Source organism: Henckelia pumila, chromosome 4 (assembly GCF_033568475.1).
Source record: "Henckelia pumila isolate YLH828 chromosome 4, ASM3356847v2, whole genome shotgun sequence".
In the NCBI taxonomy this organism is placed as follows: domain Eukaryota; kingdom Viridiplantae; phylum Streptophyta; class Magnoliopsida; order Lamiales; family Gesneriaceae; genus Henckelia; species Henckelia pumila.
In genome coordinates, this window is record NC_133123.1 from 208,728,419 (window position 1) to 208,750,822 (window position 22,404).

At 38.0% G+C, this 22,404-nt stretch overlaps 1 protein-coding gene across 1 annotated transcript; it reads right to left on the reverse strand.

Annotated features, from left to right (window-relative positions):
• Positions 1 to 1,484: 1,484 nt before the first annotated feature.
• LOC140862687 (uncharacterized) lies at positions 1,485 to 3,181 on the reverse strand. Its single transcript, XM_073265719.1, has 2 exons — positions 2,728 to 3,181; positions 1,485 to 2,128 (listed from the first exon to the last, which is right to left on the reverse strand). The coding sequence occupies exons 1-2, from the start codon at positions 3,179 to 3,181 to the stop codon at positions 1,485 to 1,487; spliced, it is 1,098 nt and encodes a 365-aa protein (XP_073121820.1).
• Between the last annotated feature and the right edge of the window lie 19,223 nt (positions 3,182 to 22,404).

Consider the following 22,404-nt stretch of genomic DNA (forward strand, 5'->3'; position numbering starts at 1 on the left):
TATCTGCAAAATCGGGAACTAGATCAGATATTTTTGGAAAACAATTGTGGGCTTTTCTTTGGGCTTGGAAGGAAGATATAAAAAAAGAGGATTTTTGGAGAGAAGCCGTCATTGAGAAATTGGGAGAATCAATCGGCTTTTGAATATTTTGGAGAAAACAAGAGCTCAAGAACCCGGTACAAAGACGGAAGACGACGGCATCCGGCGACGGAGAAGCTTAATTCTACTTCGTTCTAATTTCATGGAACTCTATTTTTCTAGTTTTATGGATTGTTGGAAAAACATATTTTGTTTGATTTGCGAATTTATTATGAACTAATTTATTAGTCTAGAGGTAGACGGATCTTGACTGGAAACCATGATTTGATTATTTTAATTTATATATTTTAATTTCTTCGCTCGTTTTATTTGTGTTTTCCTAATTTAAATGCTTTCAATTTACTGGCCACAGATTGAATGATAATTTATTTATAATCAATCACTCGAGAGAGGAGATTTTGAATAAGACATAGGAAAATACATCTTTGGTTTTTATATTGTTCGAGAGGTATATAACTCCATAGAAGTCACTAGAAGAATTCTTCTGACATTTATCGGATTTAATAGTTGAACTTAGATAGACATATTGAGTTTGTTATTGAATACGAATTTCAGCTTGACACTCGAGAGAGGTAGTAGAAAATAATAGGGATTCTTGGCTAATAAACTAGAAGATTTTATAATTGAACAATCATTAGAAATAAATTGTGGTGGACATTTAAGTGAAGTCAAACCTCTAGCATTCATCGCTTATTGAATTTTCATCTCGTGAATTCGTGGTTATTGAATTTTAATTCTTGCAAATTTTAATCTTTTTAAACTCAAACTATCTTCGTAGCTCTACATAGGATTATGATTTAATTGGTTGCAAATATTTAATATAATATCATTTTATTCATTCTCCGTGGGATCGACTTGGACTTAATTCCTATATTATAACTTGACATCGTGCGCTTGCGAGCGAAAAACACGCAACAACTTGACCACGAAGTGCGTGGTAGGTGCCGAGATGGTCGGGCTTTGATTTTGACCATGAAGTGCATGGTAGGTGCCGAGCTAGTCAGGCTTTGATTTTGATCGCGGAGTGCGTGGTAGGTGCCGAGCTGGTCGGACTTTGATTTTGACCACGAAATGCATGGTAGGTGTCGAGCTGGTCGAGCTTTGATTTTGACCACAAAGTTCGTGGTAGGTGTCGAGCTAGTCGGGCTTTTGAACTTGACCGCGAAGTGCGTGGTAGGTGCCGAGCTGGTCAGGCTTTGATTTCTTTGTGTGTGACAAAAACATGTCTTTTTCATTAATAACTCAAAAAGATTTTTCCAAAATTTGAAAAATAACAAAACAACTTGACTACTACTACTATCAAAATTAAAAACAAAAGTAACGAAATAACTCACAACCTACTACGCTTATGAGGCTTGGTAAGTCTATCTTAGCCTCTAAGAATATTATTTCTTCAAGTGTTGGGCCTTCCATGACCTTTTTCCCTTTTTTCCTTGAGCATCTTCCAAGTAGTAGGTTGCCACTCCTGCCTTCCCTATCACCTTGAAATGTCCTTCATATTCCGCGTCCAATTTTCCTCTTTCCTCATGATGCTCGATTTTTCTCATGACCAAATCTCCTTCTTGAAAATCTCGGGGGTATACTTTCTTGTTATAATCTTGGATCATTCTTTTGCGATAACCTACTAATCTCGTAGCTGCTCTGGCTCTGCTTTCTTCCACTAAATCTAAGTCCATTTCTCGCAAATTTTTATTGTCAGGGCTGTAGGCTATTATTCGAGCACTTTCCTGTCCGATATCATCAGGAAAAACTGCTTCTGTTCCATACACCATATTGTATGGTGTCTCACCTGTCCCGGACTTGGTTGTAGTTTGGTAGGACCATAACATGGACGGGAGCTCATCTACCCATTTCCCCCCAGCTGTATCTAACCGAGTCTTGAGTGCTTGAACAATTGTCCTATTGGTAACTTCTACTTTTCCGTTGCCTTGTGGGTAGGAAACCGACGTGAAAACTTGTTCAATTTTCATCTCTTTACACCAAGCTCGAACTTTCAATCCACAAAATTGCCTTTCATTATCTAATGAGCCTGCGCGGTATCCCAAACCGACAAACAATATTTTTCCATAAGAAACTCAGTACTTATTTTTTCGTGATTTTGGCTAGGGGTTCTGCCTCCACCCTCTTGGAAAAGTAATCAACTGCCACCAAAAAGAACTTCCTCTATCCCATACTGATGGGGAATGGTCCAACAATATCCATTCTCCATTGATCGAAAGGGCAAGATGCTACTACTGCTTTCATGAATTCCGCAGGCTTCCATTGTAGATTAGCATGCCTCTGAAAGTTATAACACAAATTAACTAGGATGGACGCATCTTTTCGCATGGTAGGCCAAAAGAAACCAGCTAAGATGGCTTTCCTTGCTAAGTCTATGCTTCCCAAGTGATTGCCACATAATCCTTCATGAATTTCACGTAGAACATAATTTGCTTCGGCTATGCTTCCCAAGTGATTGCCACATCATCCTTCATGAATTTCACGTAGAACATAATTTGCTTCGTCTGGGCCTAGACATTTCAGGAGGGGTCGGAAGAATGACCTTTTTAAGAGAATTTGATCAATCATCACGAAATGTAAGGCACTTCTCTTATTCTCGAGCCTTCTTGTTATCATTAGGGAGCTCACCCTTAGTCAAGTATTTATGTATGCCATATCTCCAATACCCTTCAAGTACTTCAGCTATGATGTCATCTAAATTTTCAAGTTGGGAGACAAGCTCCCGACCTTTCAGCCCAGGATCGGGTGGTTCTCCCATGGAACTTGCCAGGCGAGCCAAGTGATCAGTCTTCTCATTCTCAGTACGAGGAAATAATTCCAAAGTGAGCTCAACGAACTCGTCTTTGGCTTTGTCCAATGCTCGGGCATATTTCATCATTTTTTCATTCTTGATCTCAAATTTTCCATTGCATTGTTGCATAGCTAATTGTGTGTCTAAGTATAGAATGGCTTGGGAAACACCAAGATTCCGAGAAGCTTTTAGTCTGAGCAAGAGTGCTTCATATTCTGCTTCATTATTAGATGCTCCGAAATACAACCTTATTGATATGTTGGTTTCCTCACCCCAAGGTGAGATTATCATGATTCCGACTCCACTTCCTGTTTGGCAAGATGATTCATCTACAAATATCTTTCACTGCTCTTCTTTTTCTAACTGAATGGTTTCCACTATAAAGTCAGCTAGGGCTTGAGCTTTGATAGCAGTTCGGGGCTCAAACTTTATGTCATACTCTCTTAATTCGGTAATCCACTTGATCAGTCTTCTCGATACATCCGGGATGGCTGCTATTTTTCCCAAAACACTATTAGTAAGGACAGTGATTGGGTGTGATAAGAATCAAGGTCTCAACTTCCTAGTCGTAATGACAAGGGCCAGTGCCAAATTTTCTTGAGTCATGTAATTAAGTTTCGTTTTCTTCAGGGCATGACTGAAAAAGTACACGGGCAAATGATTCATTCCCTCCTTCCTGACCAGGACCGAGCTGGCGGCTCGGGGGGTAACAGACAGGTAAACAAAGAGCTCTTCTCCCTGAACTGGCTTATTCGACACTGGTAGTTCTTTCAAATATGTCTTCAGCTCTTGGAAAGCTTGCTCGCTCTGTCCATCCCACTCAAATTTTTTTGTTTTCCTAAGTTCTTTGAAGAAAAGGAAACTCTTATCTGCTGACCTTGATATGAACCGAGCCAATGCTGCAATCCTTCCAGACAATATTTGTACTTCCTGAATATTCCTGGGAGATTCCATGGAGATAATGGTCTAGACTTTCTCCAGATTGGCTACAATTCCTCTCCTTGTGACCATGTACCCTAGAAATTTCTCGGTCTGCACCCCGAATGTACACTTGTTTGGGTTTAACTGCAGTCAATAATCTCGTAGAGTCTGGAATGTTTGACTTAGGTCAACAATGAATTTTTCAGTTGTCCGGGTCTTGACCAAGATGTCATCAACATACACTTCGATTTTCTTCCCTATTTTTGTTTGAACACTTTTTCCATTAAACTTTGATAAGTAGCACCAGAATTTTTGAGTCCGAAGGGATTACCACATAGCAATAAGTACCTGTGGAAGTGACAAAGCTCACTTTATCCTGATCTTCCTTGGCCAGGGGAATTTGATGGTACCCCTGGTAGGCATCCAAGAAACATAGCAGATCATGCCCGGATGTAGAGTCAACCAGTGGGTCTATCCGGGGTAAAGGGTAGTAGTATTTTGGACATGCCTTGTTCAAATCTCGGAAGTCCACGCATATGTGCCATTTTCCCTAAGACTTAGGCACTAACACTATGTTTTATAACCAGGTCAGGAAATATACTTCCTAGATGTGTCCGGCCTTCAAGAGTTCTTCCACCTGTTCTTGGATCACGACATCTTTTTCTGGCCCGAAATGTTGTTTCTTCTGAATAATAGGGCGGTTTTCCCTGATAACATTCAGCCTATGTTCCATTACTTCTCTCCGCACCCCCGAGAGATCGGATACGGCCAAGGCAAAGACATCTTTATTCTCCATCAGACATTTTATTAATTGTTCTTTAAGAGAGGATCCTAGTGTCCGAGTTTCTTTGTCTGACCCGGTCGGGGGGCAGATCAAGATCTCCTCGCTTTCTTCCTTTGTGGTGACAGGAGAATTTTCTTCCAGTAGGTTTACTTGCTCCCGACCTGCCCAGGTCGGTCATTATGACCGATTTTAACCACCTTTTGTTCTATCCCTACTTCTTCTATGTAGCACTTTCGAAAATTATTGTGATCTCCTTGAACCTCACCCACTTCATTACCCACGGGGAATTTAATCTTCTGATGCAGTGTCGAGGCCACAACCATGAAAGTGATCATGGCTGGCCTTCCCAAAATAGCATTATATGCTGATGGTGCGTCCACGATAATAAAGCTGACGATCCTGGTCTTTCTCATGTGATCCCTGCCTAAAGTGAGTATCACGTTATTTAACCCTAGGGGTCGGATGGCATGCCCCGTGAATCCAAACAAGGTCGTTACTACTGGTTCCATCTTATATTTTCCCAAATCCATCTGATGTATTGTATCTTGGAATAACACATTAACCGAGCTCCCTAAATCCACAAAAATTCAAGCCACATCATAGTTAGCAACCATATCTCGAATAACCAGCGCATCATTATGAGTATCAAATATGCCATTTAGATCCCATGGCCCAAAAAAAATGGCCAGGCCTGTCCGAACCATCTAGTCGGAAATTTCCATGTTACTTAACCTCCGACTGCTCGTCTTTCTCGCTCTATTGGAATCTCCATCTGTTGGACCTCCGAAGATCATGTTAATAACTTCCCTCGTGGGAGGAGGCGACCCTTGATTGTTACCGGATTGTTTTTGGCTCTGACGCTGAAAGTTGCCTCGTGGTGACTTAGCGGATCTTGCCCTCTCTCTTGAATGGTAGGGACCGTCCCGACCCCTCTTATTCGATTGATATCCTCCCTTTTGTCGAGCTAATATTTCCTTCATGCCCGGCTCTTATTGAATTACCCTTTCAATCTCTTGCTCCAATTGTTGACAGTCATTGGTATTATGTCCATAGTCATTATGAAATTCGCAGTACTTGTCTGCTTTTGGTGCGAGGTCCCTGCTCACTCCACGGGGGCCTTTGTAGAAGTCTCTTCTCTTCACATATCTGGAGGGCTTGAGTCTTACTCATCCTTAAGGGAGTGAAGGAAGTGAACTGTCCCAACAGTTTAGGTCGGGGTGGTGGTCCACCCCTCCAAGGCGTGTTGAAGGGCCTGTTATTCTTTGGGCTTCTAGGCCTGTACGTTATCTTATTCAATCGAGAGACTTGTATCTCTTCCAAATTCACATATTTTTCGGCCCGGGCCAGTAGCTCATCATATGTGGAGGGTGGTTTTTTATCAATGATTTGAAAAAATCTCCCGTAATGAGCCCTTGGATGAAGGCACTAATAAGAAAATCAGTTGTAACTACAGGTACCTCGAGGGCCAAGGCACTAAATCTGTGAATATACGCACGCAAGTCTTCTTGGTCTCGTTGCCTGATAGCAAAAAGACTAAAAATAGTTGTGGGATGCTTTTTACTACTGGCAAAGTGATGAAGAAAAGCCTTGCTAAAATCCTTGAACTCATTAATATCTCCGGGGAGCAATAGTTTGAACCACTGCTGTGATGGCCCTATCAGAGTGGTGAGGAAGACCCGGCACTTGATCAGGTCAGAATATTTGTGCAGCAGGGCGGCGTTCTCAAAACGAACAGGTGCTCTTCCGGATCCCCCTTTCTATCGTATTCCCCAATATGCGGAAACTTAAAATTTTTGGGAGTTCTGACTCTAGTATTTCAGCGGAGAAAGGGACGTTACGGACCGGTGTAACTAGGTATCCGAATTGCTTCTTCTTAAATAGTTCCATCTCCTCCTTCAATCTTTTGATTTTTTTTCCAATTGGGGGTTCTGATCGTGGGGAGGAGGATTGGCTCCCTCCCTTGCAGCCAAGGCTCTTTCAACGGCGGCGGCAACAAGTTGTTCCATAGGTACATTTACTCCATTCGCTTCAGCCATCTCAACTCTTTCTTCTTCAAATTCCCATAGACGACGCCAATTGATGATACCAAAATTTTACCTCGTGTTCGGCCTAGTAGAACGGATCTTCAATTTTTCAACGAATCGGGTCGGGTCGGGCACGACTGTAAGGCCCGAAAATATTAAGTTTTAATTATTGAATTTGAGATTTAAATTCCGAATTTGGGAAAATATTAATTGGAGAATTTATGGAATTAGAGATTTAATTTTTGAGTCGAAAATATTTAATTTGAGAATTTACGGATATTGAGATTTAATTCCGGGATTCTTAACTTAAAAGATTAAATATTTGAATTGAATATTTATGGGATTTAAGATTTAAAATCTGATTTTCGGGAATTAAAGAGGATTTAAGTAGAAGGTGAAACTCGAGCAGGGACTGATTTGCGAATATCGAAGTTTTAAGGGCTTAAATGAAATTTATCTTTTTAATTTTAATTCGAGAATATTTAATTTGAGAATTTTGGAGTTTAGAATTAAATTCTAATATTCATAAATTATTTGGGATTGAAATTGAATTAAAAAGATTGACCGATGACTGATTTGCAATTATTGAAGACTTCAGAGACTAAACTGCAAATAGATTATATATCTCACAAATCCCACTTGCTCTTCATCATTCTCCACGTGAATAACAGCAGCCAAGGGAGAAATTTCAGAATCTCAAACCCTCGCCATTTTCAAGATTTGCAAATATGGAACAATTTAGGGGCTAAAGTGCAATTTCCCTTGAAAGTGGGATTGTACACGTGTGATGTATATAATTTGTGTAATTGAAATGAATCTCATTGTCATTCAGTAGAAGAGGTCGAGAGAAGCAAGAAAGAAGAAGAAAAGTCATGTCCGTTCCGTTCAAGCTTTGATATCTTTTGATCCGGCCATCCGATTTTTAATCCGAGCGTAGTTCCACGATCCTTGCAAGAAGTTCAATTTGATGTAAGTATTATCTTTCTCTAGCTGGTTTCGACATTATGGTGGTTGGATGATTTAGAAATAGATTATATATTCATATTCTTGAGTTAATATGATTTACGATATCGACGCCAGATCAAAGAACGAATATCGTTCGTATTTCTTATAATTTTCCAGCCTTAATTCGAAGGTCAAGCTTCTGATATTGTTGTTGTTTGATGAATATTATGCTGATATGTGGGTATTTAAGTGTATTTTGATTGTTAGAATTGTTGGAAATGAGTTACGGTTGCCGATTTTGGTCCGTTACGCCGTTAGTTCGAAATTCTGAATTGATATGAATTCTGAAATTATGGGGCTGATGATCACGTGTATGGGCTGGTATATTGATGTTAATATTGGATTTAGAACATTTTATAATGATGTTTAAGCTTTCGGAATTGTCGGTTTCAAATTGTTACGTCGCCGGTTTATGATTTGAAGCCATTTTCGTGTCTTGTGATTGAGCTGAAGATTATAAGAATTGATAGCTGATATTCCTTGATTATGAACACTATATTTCAGATTCTTATTGAAGTTTTACGGACTCAAGAATTCAGCCTTCAAATCTATTAAGATTAGCTCAAGGTTGAAGTCATTTATATTGAATATTGAAGGTGAGGTTGAAGCAGATTTGTGATTGGAGTTCTTTTGTTGTAGTGTTCAGAGTTGAAACATTTCAGAACAAGAACAAAAGGTATAAGACAACATCGATTGAAAGGGGTATGAAACTCGAGAATGGTGATTCTTGAGTTATCCCGATAAAATCACATACTTGTTATTATATGTTCTTGTTTAAGAATGGTTGATCCATCACAGGTAGTGGATCTTTGATTATATTGATTATCTTTGTTGTCGTATCAGAGATGTACTACCGAGAATGGATCCATCCAAGGTTCAGATGTGAATCTTGAGGTCTAGAGCGTCTTTAAACCTCTATCCAAGATTAGATAAGATTCTTGAGGCCTGGAAAGGCTTTAAATCTCAAAACCAAGGTTGTATACGAATCTTGAGGCCTGAAGTGGCTTTAAATCTCAATGAACGATGTTTGTTTACGAGTTATGCAATTTATTTATTATATCTTGAAGATGATATATGTTTATCTTGCGTGTATATGTCTTTTATATTGGGAATTATATTCTCACTAGATGTTTCCGGCTATTGTCTTGTTTGTATGTGTGCATGACAATAGGAAGGGCTGGAGCGAGTCAGACGAGACGTGGATAGCTCGAGAGAGAGACTTAGCATGTGGAACTCGGGTTGTAGATGAAGTCATGTATGTTAGTTAGATGTCAAACATGCTAGAATGCAAGTTATGTTAAGTTGAGGAACATGATGCACATCTTGTATAGTGTATCCTTTATGTTGTCTTTGAACTACTAGTTTGTTGTACTAGATGCATGAGTTTATGCTCAAACCTTGAGATACTTGTCGATGCATGTTTTTAGACTTGTAATAGTATGTTGGAATCATATTTGATAGCAACAGAGCAAGGGCAGAATTTAATTTTTCGAACAGGGTTTTTCCAGATCGATCTGCGAACTTTGACAGATCGATCTGGGCTAAAAAATTTTAAGGAATAACTTTTTCAGATCGATCCGTAAGATCTTACAGATCGATCTGGACTGGGAAAAAAATGTTTCTCTTGATTTTCTTTTGAGCTTGTTTAATTATGATTAAACTCTTATTGCCCTAAGATTACAATTAGCAACCCGAGCCCCCACAACAGGTAGTATCAGAGCATAAGTTTCTTGAACTGAAATGGAAGTTGAGCGGGGTAGATCGAGTCCCATGTTTTTTCTGGTATTGCATGATTAATGTGTTACTTGATTTGCTGAATTGCATGCGAGTATGATCTAAGATTGAAAGAAATGCATGTCTTACTGATTTACGAATTTTTAAGTTCTTATTGATTTTGTTATACGATTCCCCGGGTGATGTAAGCTCCCTAGATTGAATAAAACAGTGTTCTTTGGGTGAATTAAGCACCATAGACTGAACAGAACCGTATTTCTCAGATGAAGTAAGTATCTCCAATTAAACAAAGTTTTAATAGCAGTTCTTTTCCGCAACAGATAGAAAAGATGAGAAAGAAGAATATGAAAAGAAAGCAGAGTAAGATGAAGATCGAGGAATACGTTATTAGAATTTCAAGCCTACTACGATTCCTTGAATTGCTGATCAGAGAGAAGTTCAAGTTGAGTGGTGTATTAATGGTTTGAACTCAGAGATGTATGCCTGAGTAGATGTTGGGGATTGAAAAGTTTACGAAAGCCATAGAAAAAGTCAAGAGAGCTGAAGCTGGGTTATGAGTAAGAAAAAAACTTTAGACATACTACAGTATATGAGATGATCACAACCTCAGCTATAATTCCCATCACAGAGCAGATACGAGGCAAGAGATATGGGAGTAGTTCCTCTAGCTCTAGTGGACCGAGACAGAGTAATTTGGGTCAGAATGCAGAATATGATAGTGAGTATTGCACTAATTGTGGAGGGAGACATCATAGCAATCAGTGCAAAGATATTTTAGGCAGATGTGATTGATGCAAGAAAGTAAGACACTTTGCTAAAATATGTTTTAAGTAAAGCAGATTCAAAGGAAATCAGAATGAGGAACATTCCCAGAAATACACAGAGTATCAGAATGAAATTGCACTTGAGAATGAGAATTGCAGGTAACAGATTTTTGTTTTCTTTAATATGTTATGTATAGGTGCAAGATGTATATTGGTAGCTGAAAGCTTTATTATGTTTTAACCTCTGTATCAGAAAAGGGAATTCGTGAATTGAATTGAAAAATTGAGCTACAGTTTTGATGAAATGAAATTGAACATAATTTTGTTCGTACTTGGAATATCTGTTTATGTTGCATGATAGATGATGATGCACTAACCAAGTACAGAATAGCAAAAGATTGATCATATGAAGCGATAAGCTAGTTCAGCAAGAGAAGAAAGTGCATATGAATATGATGATATGATATGGGATTTAGAACTCAAATGCTTTTTATTTTGGTACAGTGAATATTATGTTTGACTAAAGAAAATTTCCGAAATAAGTATTTTTCATGCACTAGATATGTTCAAAAACTAAACCAGAATTGGTAGATATGCCAATGGTTAGGATTTGTAAATATGTTCTAGGTGAGATTTCCGATTTTATTTAAGTTGTGAACTAAACTTCAATATAGAATTTATAATATTTTGAAATGAATTTTGCTATTGAGAGTTTATAGAATAGATAACAATAAGAAAATCAATTACAGTTGAGTCTTTTCTTTGGTTATGTTGAAGCTATTACATCAGATTGGAGATATAATTCTTGAATTGCTTGATATTGATTGGCTCTCATTGCTTTATTCGTAGAGCCTAATTTCATTTACTCACTTTGAGTTATGAGATGCAAGTGAGTTGTTTTCACTTAGCAGAGTTTTTTATCCAGAAGATTTAATTTTTGGATGACCCTGATTGAGAGATTTTCTCAATCTTGATTTATTTCTTTTGGCTTTGAGAATTATTGATCCTTTGATGGATATTCAGCGTATATTGAGATTGTTGACTCGTAACTGATAAAGAGATTAGAGTATTCTCCAGAATTATGGGTTGATTGTGTGACTTGTCATTACTTGGGAAATAAAAAGAAAGAATGAGATAGGAATTCGATCAATTGATTACAGATTTCTGTGTATTTTGGCTTGAAATTTCATATGAATGCACAACAAATCAGAATTATTTTTAGATTGGAAATGAGCCAGATTTTTTTAAGAAGATTAAAGAAACACAGAAAGTAAATCAAAGCAGTTAGAATGCAGTAGAAAATGCCAGTTTATGATATGAATTGAAGTCTCATATCAGGATACTAATGTGAATGAGTATATGATTGTGCTAGATATTTCAAAAATGAGATATTATATCCTGAAATAGAAGCACAACAAGAAGTTCAATATCCATCTAAAAAGTTGTTATCAAAAAAGACAGAAAGCATATGTGATAGAACTCGTGCGTTATAGAGCCTTATGTATAAAGAGTTTCTGTTACAATTGAAAAGTATTTACCAGTTGAGTTCAGTTACAATTTAGTAACTTCAGAATTGGAATAAGATCACAATTCAAAAGATTATGTCACGAAACTACCAAGATAAGTCAGAATGTATGATGCAAACTGTGGTAGTTCTGATCAGATTAATTTGATTTACTGGATAAGCTGACAGACATATATGACCAGATCGCTGATATGTGGGTCAAAAATTGTTGTGAGATGCATAGTAAGCCAAGAATTATTGTTTCACATTGAGACATTAGGCTTACTATTGAATTGTGATACAGACTATCAAAAGCTCTAAGTACTCTTAACTATGAGAATACAATATATCATCCTTAGAGAGAGATGAATAGTCCGAACAGACTAACAATATTGCAAGAATACGTTGTATTAGATGTGATGCAGATATGAGTAGAGAGCTATTCAGAAATTAATGATATGATGAGATTACAGGAATCATTGAAATCTATTGTCCAGGTAGAGACTTTGGATTTATTTGGATAGGGTGTGGCGGCGATTGTTGATATTTTGAGTGTTTGGTTATATGTGATTGCATTATACCAATATCCGATTGATGGATTGTCTGAGTAGAATCTTCAGATTTCCAAGAATATGCTCAGAACTCTAGTATCTGAATCAGTATTAGCTGACTCGATGTGTTGCCACTTAATTATTTTGATTCCTGTGATGGCTATCTAATTGTTATGGAGCTAGTATGCTTGAGTAGTAGATGATCAGCGAATCAAAAATTTCCTTGATTTAAGATGATATAGGGAAGTATCAGCGATCAGATCAGATGTGATTTGGGAAAAAGACAGAAAAGGTGAAGATTGATCTGTACAGAATAAGAACAGAGCAGAATAAACAGAGTTAGCAAGTGAATGATAAATATAAATTTTGAATCTAGAACTGAGTGATCAGCAAGGAAGTTATTTCTGGAACATCATTCGATTTTGAATAGAAGAAAAACAGTATATGATATACAGATTCAGAATATGAATGTTGGATACAGATCTTGAAGCGGTGAGCAGAATGACAGTGTAGACTTGATATATGTTATTTTCAGAGTATAGAACGATATAGAACAAGAAAAAAGTCATCACCAAAATTGAATTGCACTGTATAAGATGTCAGACAGAGTTAGTGATTTCATTGGAAGATTTATTCTTTCCAGCTCGACAAGATATATCAGATATATTTCATGTGTCTATGTTAAGGAAGTATCCGCTAGATTCTTCCTATGTACTTTAATCAAATGAGACAGATTATGAAAAGATTATGAGCTAAGTCTAGTATTCGACAGGTCCTTGATTGAGAAGAGAAATAACTCGAAGAGCATTCTTCTCAGCTAATCAAAGTACCAAAAATAGACATAGAATGGAAGATATAAATTGAACGGAGATAAGAGGTGAGATAAGAGGTTCAGAGTTATATGATTGAGGTGAGAATTACTTTTGATAATCATTCATTCAGTCTATCAGATTTGACATTCAGATTGAATGCGATTTTGAGGACGAAATCATTCCTTAGAGGGGAGGAATTGTAAGGCCCGAAAATATTAAGTTTTAATTATGTAATTTGAGATTTAAATTCCGAATTTGGGAAAATATTAATTGGATAATTTATGGAATTAGAGATTTAATTCCCGGGTCGAAAATATTTAATTTGAGAATTTACGGATATTGAGATTTAATTTCGAGATTCTTAAATTAAAATATTAAATATTTGAATTAAATATTTATGAGATTTAAGATTTAAAATCCGAGTTTCGGGAATTAAAGAGGATTTAAGTAAAAGGTGAAACTCGATCAGGGGCTGATTTGCGAATATCAAAGTTTCAAGGGCTTAAATGCAATTTATCTTTTTAATTTTAATCCAAAAATATTTAATTTGAGAATTTTAGAGTTTAGAATTAAATTCTAATATTATTAAATTATTTGAGATTGAAATTAAATTAAAAAAATTGACCGAGGACTGATTTGAAATTACTGAAGATTTCAGGGATTAAACTGCAAATAGATTATATATATATCACAAATTCCACTTGCTCTTCATCATTCTCCACGTGTAGAAAAGCAGCCAAGGGAAAAATTTCAGAATCTCAAACCCTCACCATTTTCAAGATTTGCAAATATGGAACAATTTAGGGGCTAAAGTGCAATTTCCCTTGCAAGTGGGATTGTACACGTGTGATGTATATAATTTGTGTAATTGAAATGAATCTCATTGTCATTCAGCAGAAGAGGTCGAGAGAAGCACGAAAGAAGAAGAAAAGTCATGACCGTTCCGTTCAAGCTTTGATATCTTTTGATCTGGCCATCCGATTTTTAATCCGAGCGTAGTTCCGCAATCCTTGCAAGAAGAGTTTCGATTTGATGTAAGTATTATCTTGATCTAGCTGGTTTCGACATTATGGTGGTTGGAGGATTTAGAAATAGATTATATATTCATGTTCTTGAGTTAATATGATTTACGATATCGACGCCGGATCGAAGAACGGATATCGTTCGTATTTCTTATAATTTTCCAGCCTTAATTCGAAGTTCAAGCTTCTGATATTGTCGTTGTTTGATGAATATTATGATGATATGTAAGCATTGAAGTGTATTTTGATTGTTAGAATTGTTGGAAATGAGTTACGGATGCCGATTTCGGTCCGTTACGCCGTCGGTTCGAAATCCTGAATTGATATGAATTCTGAAATTATGGGGCTGATGATCACGTGTATGGGATGGTATATTTACGTTAATATTGGATTTAGATCATTTTTATAATGATGTTTAAGCTTTCGGAATTGTCGATTTCGAATTGTTACATCGTCGGTTTACGATTTGAAGCCATTTTCGTGTCTTGTGATTGAACTGAAGATTATATGAATTGATAGCTGATATTCCTTGACTATGAACACTATATTTCAGATTCTTATTGAAGTTTGACGGACTCGAGAATTCAGCCTTCGAATGATTAAGATTAGTTCAAGGTTGAAGTCATTTATATTGAAGTTCTTTTGTTGATTGGAGTAAATTGAAGGTGAGGTTGGAGCAGATTTGTGATTGGATTTCTTTTGTTGTAGTGTTCAGAGTTGAAGTATTTCAGAACAAGAACGAAAGGTATAAGACGACATCGATTGAAAGGGGTATGAAACTCGAGAATGGTGATTCTTGAGTTATCCTGATAAAATCACATACTTGTTATTATATGTTCTTGTTTTAGAATGGTTGATCCATCACAGGTAGTGGATCTTTGATTATATTGATTATCTTTGTTTTCTTATCGGAGATGTACTACCGAGAATGGATCCATCCAAGGTTCAGATGTGAATCTTGAGGCCTAGAGCGGCTTTAAACCTCTATCCAAGATTAGATACGAGTCTTGAGGCATGGAGAGGCTTTAAATCTAAAAACCAAGGTTGTATACAAATCTTGAGGCCTGGAGCGGCTTTAAATCTCAATGATTGATGTTTGTTTATGAGTTATGCAATTTATTTATTATATCTTGAAGATGATATATGATTATCTTGCGTGTATATGTCTTTTATACTGGGAATTATATTGTCACCGGATGTTTCCGGCTATTGTCTTGTTTGTATGTGTGCATGACAATAGGAAGGGCTGGAGCGAGTCAGACGAGACGTGGATAGCTCGAGAGAGAGATTTAGCATGTGAAACTCGGGTTGTAGATGAAGTCATGTATGGTAGTTAGATGTCAAACATACTAGAATGCAAGTTATGTTAAGTTGAGGAACATGATGCACATCTTGTATAGTTTATCATTTATGTTGTCTTTGAACTACTAGTTTGTTGTACTAGATGCATGAGTTTATGCTCAAACCTTGAGATACTTGTTGATGCATGTTTCTAGACTTGTAATAGTATGTTGGAATCATATTTGACAGCAACAGAACAAGAGCAGAATTTAATTTTTTGAACAGGGTTTTTCCATATCGATCTGTGAACTTTGACAGATCGATATGGGCTCAAACATTTTAAGGCTGAACTTTTTCAGATCGATCTGGACTAGGAAAAAAAATGTTGCCCTTGATTTTCTTTTGAGCTTGTTTAATTATTATTAAACTCTTATTGCCCAAAGATTACAATTAGCTACCCGAGCCCCCACAGCGACGGTATTCTGCACAGACAAAAACTTCGTTGGGGGGCGCCGAAGGTGTTTTCGGTGTGACCCCTCTGATGCCTAAGTCATTGCTCAGAAAAGCAAAGAGCGTGACAAAAAGTAAGAGCAAGGTAGAATTTATGATAGAGTGGGACTCTACTCAAGGTAGGAACCTAGATCAAATAGAATTCGACCACCCCAACCATTAAAACTCTTGAACAGACTTACAAACCATATCAAATCATAGATTTATTGGATCTTATCTTTATCTGTTAATGATCCTCAAATATTTTCGCTGATCGAAGCTTCCAGATTTTGGGCACAGGTCAGGCCTCCTGCCACCCAATTCTGGCTTAGTCCAATGGGCTCAATAACTAAGGTTGTGCACCATGAATCACCTTTGATAATTAAAATTGGACCTTCATCCCATTCGTAGACTTCGTGTTAAGCCCAAGACGGGCCTTTGCCCCAACCAACTAGGGCTCAGTCCAATGAGCTTAGCAGCTGGGCTTGGACTCTGGTTTTTACCTTTTTGCTTGGTTGGATTTTTCTCAGCTTTGGGCCTTGGAATATGTATTTTGAACTAGCTTTCTCGGATATGAAGTTGTCGGGTTCAGGTCGGACCAGACCCAATTATATTTCTGGGGGCATCAGTAGGGATTTTATTATAAAAATTGAATAGAATGAAATATCTTATTTTTAATTTTATATATTCCCACTTCCTTCATTTGTAACTTTAAGTGCGAATAATGCTATATATAATATAAATGTCAAATCTTTTAAAACATTCTAACATTTTGCCTCGCAATATCCACTTTTTAATATATTTTGTTGTTTTTACGAACTAAAAAATATAATAAAAAAAATTGATGAAAAAATTATTCCGATATATATAATTTTACTTTACACAAAAATTTAGTATATTTCAAATTACATTATATTAAATTCAATGCACGTGAGCGCATGGCCGAATGGTCATGAGTTCAATTCTCAAACCTAGAGCTGTCAGACGGGCCAATCCATTGCGGGACGGACCGACCCACCAAAAATCTACCGTTTTGCGGGGCGAAGGCGGGCCGACCCATCATCTAGATGGGCCGAATATCCTCAATCCAACCCAACCCAACCGAAGGTGGGACGTGGGTTAGGCTGGTCGAACGCGGGTTGACTCACTACAAATAAAAATAAATAAAAATTATTATTTAATTATAAATTTCATTTCATAAATAAATACTAATATAAACATATTAATAAAATTTTTAATTATTGATTTAACACGTGTAAATTTTATATAAAATAATTAATATACAAAAAATTCACAATTTTCATTAAAAAAATGCATATATAAAAAAAGTAAAAAATTCTTGAGGCCCGCCATGCCGGCTGTGGGTTGGCCTGCCTTTAGTTGGGTTCAAAATTTTCAACTCAATCCACTTAAATTGTGTTGCGGGGTGAGTCGACCCGGCGGACCTAACCCGTATTGACGGCTCTACTCATACCAACACTTTCTTGGTTGAGCATGTAATATTGGGCTTGTTTAGTACTGTAGTGATCCTGCATTAAATCACCTACAAACTGGCAACTAATAGCATGCATTAAGCTTAATAAAGCAAAAATGCTTAGCAGAGTAAAAAGTGTGGAAACATAATCCATAATTTACATATCAGCTTAGTAAAACATGTCCAGACTTAATACTGTAGTAATAAAACCATATCGAAATAACTAAAAATAAAAATTATACAGCTATATTGAATCCTGCTATATAAAATATTCCTGAAAAGCTCCGGCTCCCTAGTCCTGCCTCGAACTATTATCTCCGTCCATCCTGCGACCTGCCCCGTGGAATAGGTTGTCCAAGATAACAACTAGGACGTGAGCGCTAACACCCAGTACATAAACATGAGTAAACGTATATATATGATGTATACAACATGACGATTGGTAAAGGGTCATCTGAAAAGTCATGCTCAGTATCGGTGCCACATGAGTGCTGCCACCGCACGGATCAACCTCTGGGTGCAACCACACTCGTCTAGTACACCAGAGTAGTCAGACATACATGTCCCCGCCATCGCGGTACTCTCAGTGACAGACTATCGAGTATAGAGATGAGCGGCTCTATAATCAGGTATAACAAGGTATAGGCTCAACGTGTATGTGCACATGATATATGAATATAGAAAGCAGTAAAACATACATCATGCCATACAATAATGCCAAATAAATGCAACATATAAACATGTATACTCTCTGGCAATCTCAGTCAATGTGTACGTATCTCTAGGCTAGTTCAAGTTTAGTAAGATCCTAGATTTCAATCCTATATTCAAAAGTTCACTGTATCACTACACAAGTTCTATAAGCCTTAACTAAGCTAATAAGTACTTCCAAAACTTAAATAGATTCCCGGACCATACCTTCGTCCGTAGTAAGCCCTTTGAAGTCGCTAGTCCCGGATGACTATAACCACACCTTGGTTATTCCAGAACCTCTATAATAACCGATAGGGCCCTCAAGTGTATATCTCACACTTATATAACTGAAGAAGGAAACTCGGAATTCGTAATTCAAAATAAAATCGAATGAGCCCTACTTATAGACCCCAAAGTCGGTCAAGTTCGGACCCTCCGAACTCGGGTTCGGATCGTCCGATCCAGCTCAACGCCTGCATGCAGAACATGTCAAGTTCGGACCATCCGATCGCCAATTTGGGTTGTCCGAAGTGTCCTAAATCCGATACTTTTCAAAATCCATGGCTGAGTAATATTGCCTGCTTGACACAAGAGAATTCGGGCCGTCCAATCCTGGTTCGGACCGTCCGAACGTGCCTTAAATCCGAAGTCAACATGCCCTTCTTTGGAGCCCCTGACTTGATAAGTTTGGAGCGTCCGAAGTCCTCTTCGGAACGTCCGAACTGGCCAAAATGTTGAAAGTACAATTCTTGATTTTGAAGTTCGATTAAACCCCAAAATTGGTTACTTACTATCCCTTAATCATGTTTAACATATTATTATCTTAAAATGGATTCTGGGTTACTACATTCTCCCCACCTTTAGAAATTTCGTCGGCGAAATAAAATCTAAAGACAAATCAAGATAAAAATATAAAACATCAAACCATGTTTTGTTACAACAACTGTAATTACATATTTACATTGTAATCAAAAGTACAAAGCAAACAACTCAGGATATTTTGCTCGCATACGGCTCTCTGTTTCTCAAGTTGCTTTTTCAACGCCTCGGCGCTGCCACTGTACCATCACAAGTGGTATAGTCTTGTTCCGAATAACTTTCTCATTCCTGTCTAGGATACGGAGTGGTCGTTCAACATACGACAGATTTGGCTCTATCTGAACATCAGTACGCTGAATAATATGAGATTCATCAGCTATATACTGTCGAAGTAATGACACATGAAAAACATCATGTATACTGGAATGATATGGCGGTAATGCCAAACGATATGCAACATCTCCAATTATTTCCAGTATCTGGAAAGGCCCAATGAAACGAGGTGACAACTTGCCTTTCACACCGAATCTCATCACCTTCCTGAAAGGTGATACTTGCAAGAACACATATTCACCTGGCTCGAACTGAAGTGGCCTGCGGTGAATATTAGCATAACTGTCTTGCCGATCTTGAGCAGCTTTAATCCTCCGCTTGATCAAATCTACCTTGTCCACAATCTGCTGCACCAGCCCGGGACCCTCAACTTGTCGTTCCCCAACCTCATCCCAGAATAGCGGAGTACGACATCGTCGAACATACAATGTCTCGAAAGGTGTCATATCAATACTACGATAATAACTGTTATTGCAGGCAAATTCGATCAAAGGTAACTGATCCTGCCAAGACAAACCAAAATCCATGATAGAAGAACGTAGCATATCCTCCAACGTATGAATCATCCGCTCTGACTGCCCATCAGTATCTGGATGATATGCAGTGCTCAAACTCAGAGTGGTACCCAACGCCTGTTGAAAACTACCCCAGAAACGTGAATTAAATCGCGGGTCTCTATCACTGACTATGCTCACTGGAATCTCATGTAATCTCACTATCTCCTGGATGTATAAGCATGTCATGTGATCATAAGAATACTCCCGGTTGTAAGGAATGAAATGCGCTAATTTCGTCAAATGGTCAATAACAATCCAGATAGCATCACACTGACGTGAAGTCAAAGGAAAGTGGGTAACAAAATTCATAGTCACGTGCTCCCACTTCTATTCAGGAATCTCAAGATTCTGCAGTAATCCATCTGGTCGTCGATGTTCAGCCTTGACATGTTAACATACCAAACATCGAGAAACAAATTTATACACACTCCGCTTCATCCCCTTCCACCAGAATCTAGTTCGCAAATCCTTATACATTTTCATGCTTCCAGGATGAACTGACAATCGACTCCTGTGAGCTTGAGAAAAAATATCATTCCTGAGCTCCGCCATCAGGTACAATCACTCGATTCGATAAGCACAATAAACCATCTGCCTGATAATGGAATCCAAATGTATTAACCCCATTGGCTAAATGTCCAAACGCTGAGTCTTTACATCAGATATCTGAGCGTCTCTAATCCGAGAATATAATGTTGGCTCAGATAAAATAGTATACAAACGAATCCCATTTCTCCCTTTCTTGTGCTTGAGTGTAAAACTCAGTGAACAACACTCTTTAACCATATGAGATATTTCACTAGTCTGAAGTGCAGAAAGTCTCACCTACCGACTCAAGGCATCAACAGTAAGATTAGCAGAACCTGGATGATACTTGATCTCACAGTCATAATCTTTCAGTAAGTCCATCCAGTGTCTCTGTCGCATATTCAACTCCGCCTGAGTGAATAAATATTTCAAACTCTTGTGATCCGTGAATATCTCAAATTTCTCGTCATAAAGATAATGCCTCCAGATCTGGAGTGCAAATACAATGGCGGCTAACTCGAGATCATGCACTGGATAGTTCACCTAATGCATCTTCAACTGCCTAGAAGCATAGGCGATAACATGTTTATGTTGTGTCAAAATACATCCTAGCCCCTGACCAGAGGCATCAGTGTAGACAATATAACCTCCTGATCCAGAAGGTAGAGCTAGCATAGGTGCAGTAGTAAGATGCCTATGCAGCTCGTGAAATGACTCCTCACAATCCGAGGACCATATGAAGGCAAAATATTTCCGTGTAAGCTGAGTCAAAGGTCTGGCCAACTGTGCAAAATTCTCGATGAACCGGCGCTAATAACCAGCTAGACCCAAGAAACTTCAAATCTCAGCAACCGTCGTGGGACGAGACCAGTTCAGCACTGCCTCTATCTTACTAGGATCAACAGATATTCCTTCACTAGAAATCACATGATCGAGAAACACTACCCGATCAAGCCAAAATTCACACTTGCTCAATTTCGCATATAGCTGCTTATCTCGTAACGTCTACAATACAATCCTCAGATGATGTGCATGCTCATCCCTGTCTTGAGAATAGACAAGAATATCATCAATGAAGACGATGACAAATCTATCCAGATATTCCTGAAATACTTGACTCATCAGATTCATAAAGACTTTCGGTGCATTCGTCAAATCGAATGGCATTACCAGAAATTCATAATGCCTGTATCTGGTCCTAAAAGCAGTCATAGAAATATTTGAGTCTCATACCCGCATCTGGTGGTATCCCGATCTCAGATCTATCTTAGAGTAGACAGAAGTACCCTGTAATTGATCGAACAGATCATCAATTCGTGGTAAAGGATACTTATTCTTGATGGTGACACGATTCAGCTGCCTGTAGTCAATACATAATCGAATCGATCCATCTTTCTTCTTGACAAATAAAACAGGTTCTCCCTACGGAGAAACATTCGGACGAATATATCCCTTATCAAGCAGATCCTGCAACTGCTGTTTCAATTCTCTCATCTCTGATGGTGCCAGACGATAAGGTGCTCGGGATATAGGCGTCGTTCTTTGTACTAGAACAATACCAAATTCAACCTCTCGTACCGGAGGAAAACCAGGAATCTCATCAGGGAATACATCGGGAAATTCGCTGAAAACCGGTAACTGATCAATTTTCGAACTACTCATGGACATATCAAGTGCATAAATGAGGTAGCCCTCCCCACCTGACTCTAAGACATGACATGCCTTCAGATCCGATACAAGTGGCATCGGAGGTCGCACACCATCACCATAAAAGTACCAACTCTCACCATCAACAGGATGAAACTGTACCAGACGCTGATAAAAATCCACAGTAGCGTGATACAAAGTCAGCATATCTATTCCCAAAATACAGTAAAAATATACCATCGCTAAAATCATCAGATTAGCCGATAACACATGATCCTCAAACTCTAGAAGGCAACCCATCACTAGACGCTTAGTTACTACCTCATGCTCCAGCGGAGTAGATACAACTAAATCAATATATAATGATACATAAGGTAATCTATGTCTTTTAACAAAGTGACTAGAAATAAAGGAATGCGATGCTCCAGTATCAATTAAAACAAGTGCAGGAATACCGCATAACAAAAAGGTACCTGCCAACATGCGATCTCTTCCCTCAGTAGCATGTTCCTGAGACAGAGCAAATACCTGCCATTAAGTCTGTGGAAGGTAACCAGAAGAACTCTATGGTG

Coding starts and splice junctions, on each gene's coding strand:
- LOC140862687 (XM_073265719.1), bottom strand. CDS start 3,181: ATGATAATCTCACCTTGGGGTGAGGAAACCAACATATCAATAAGGTTG. Junction 2,129..2,727: donor ACATAAATACTTGACTAAGG/GTGAGCTCCCTA, acceptor GATACCGCGCAG/GCTCATTAGATAATGAAAGG.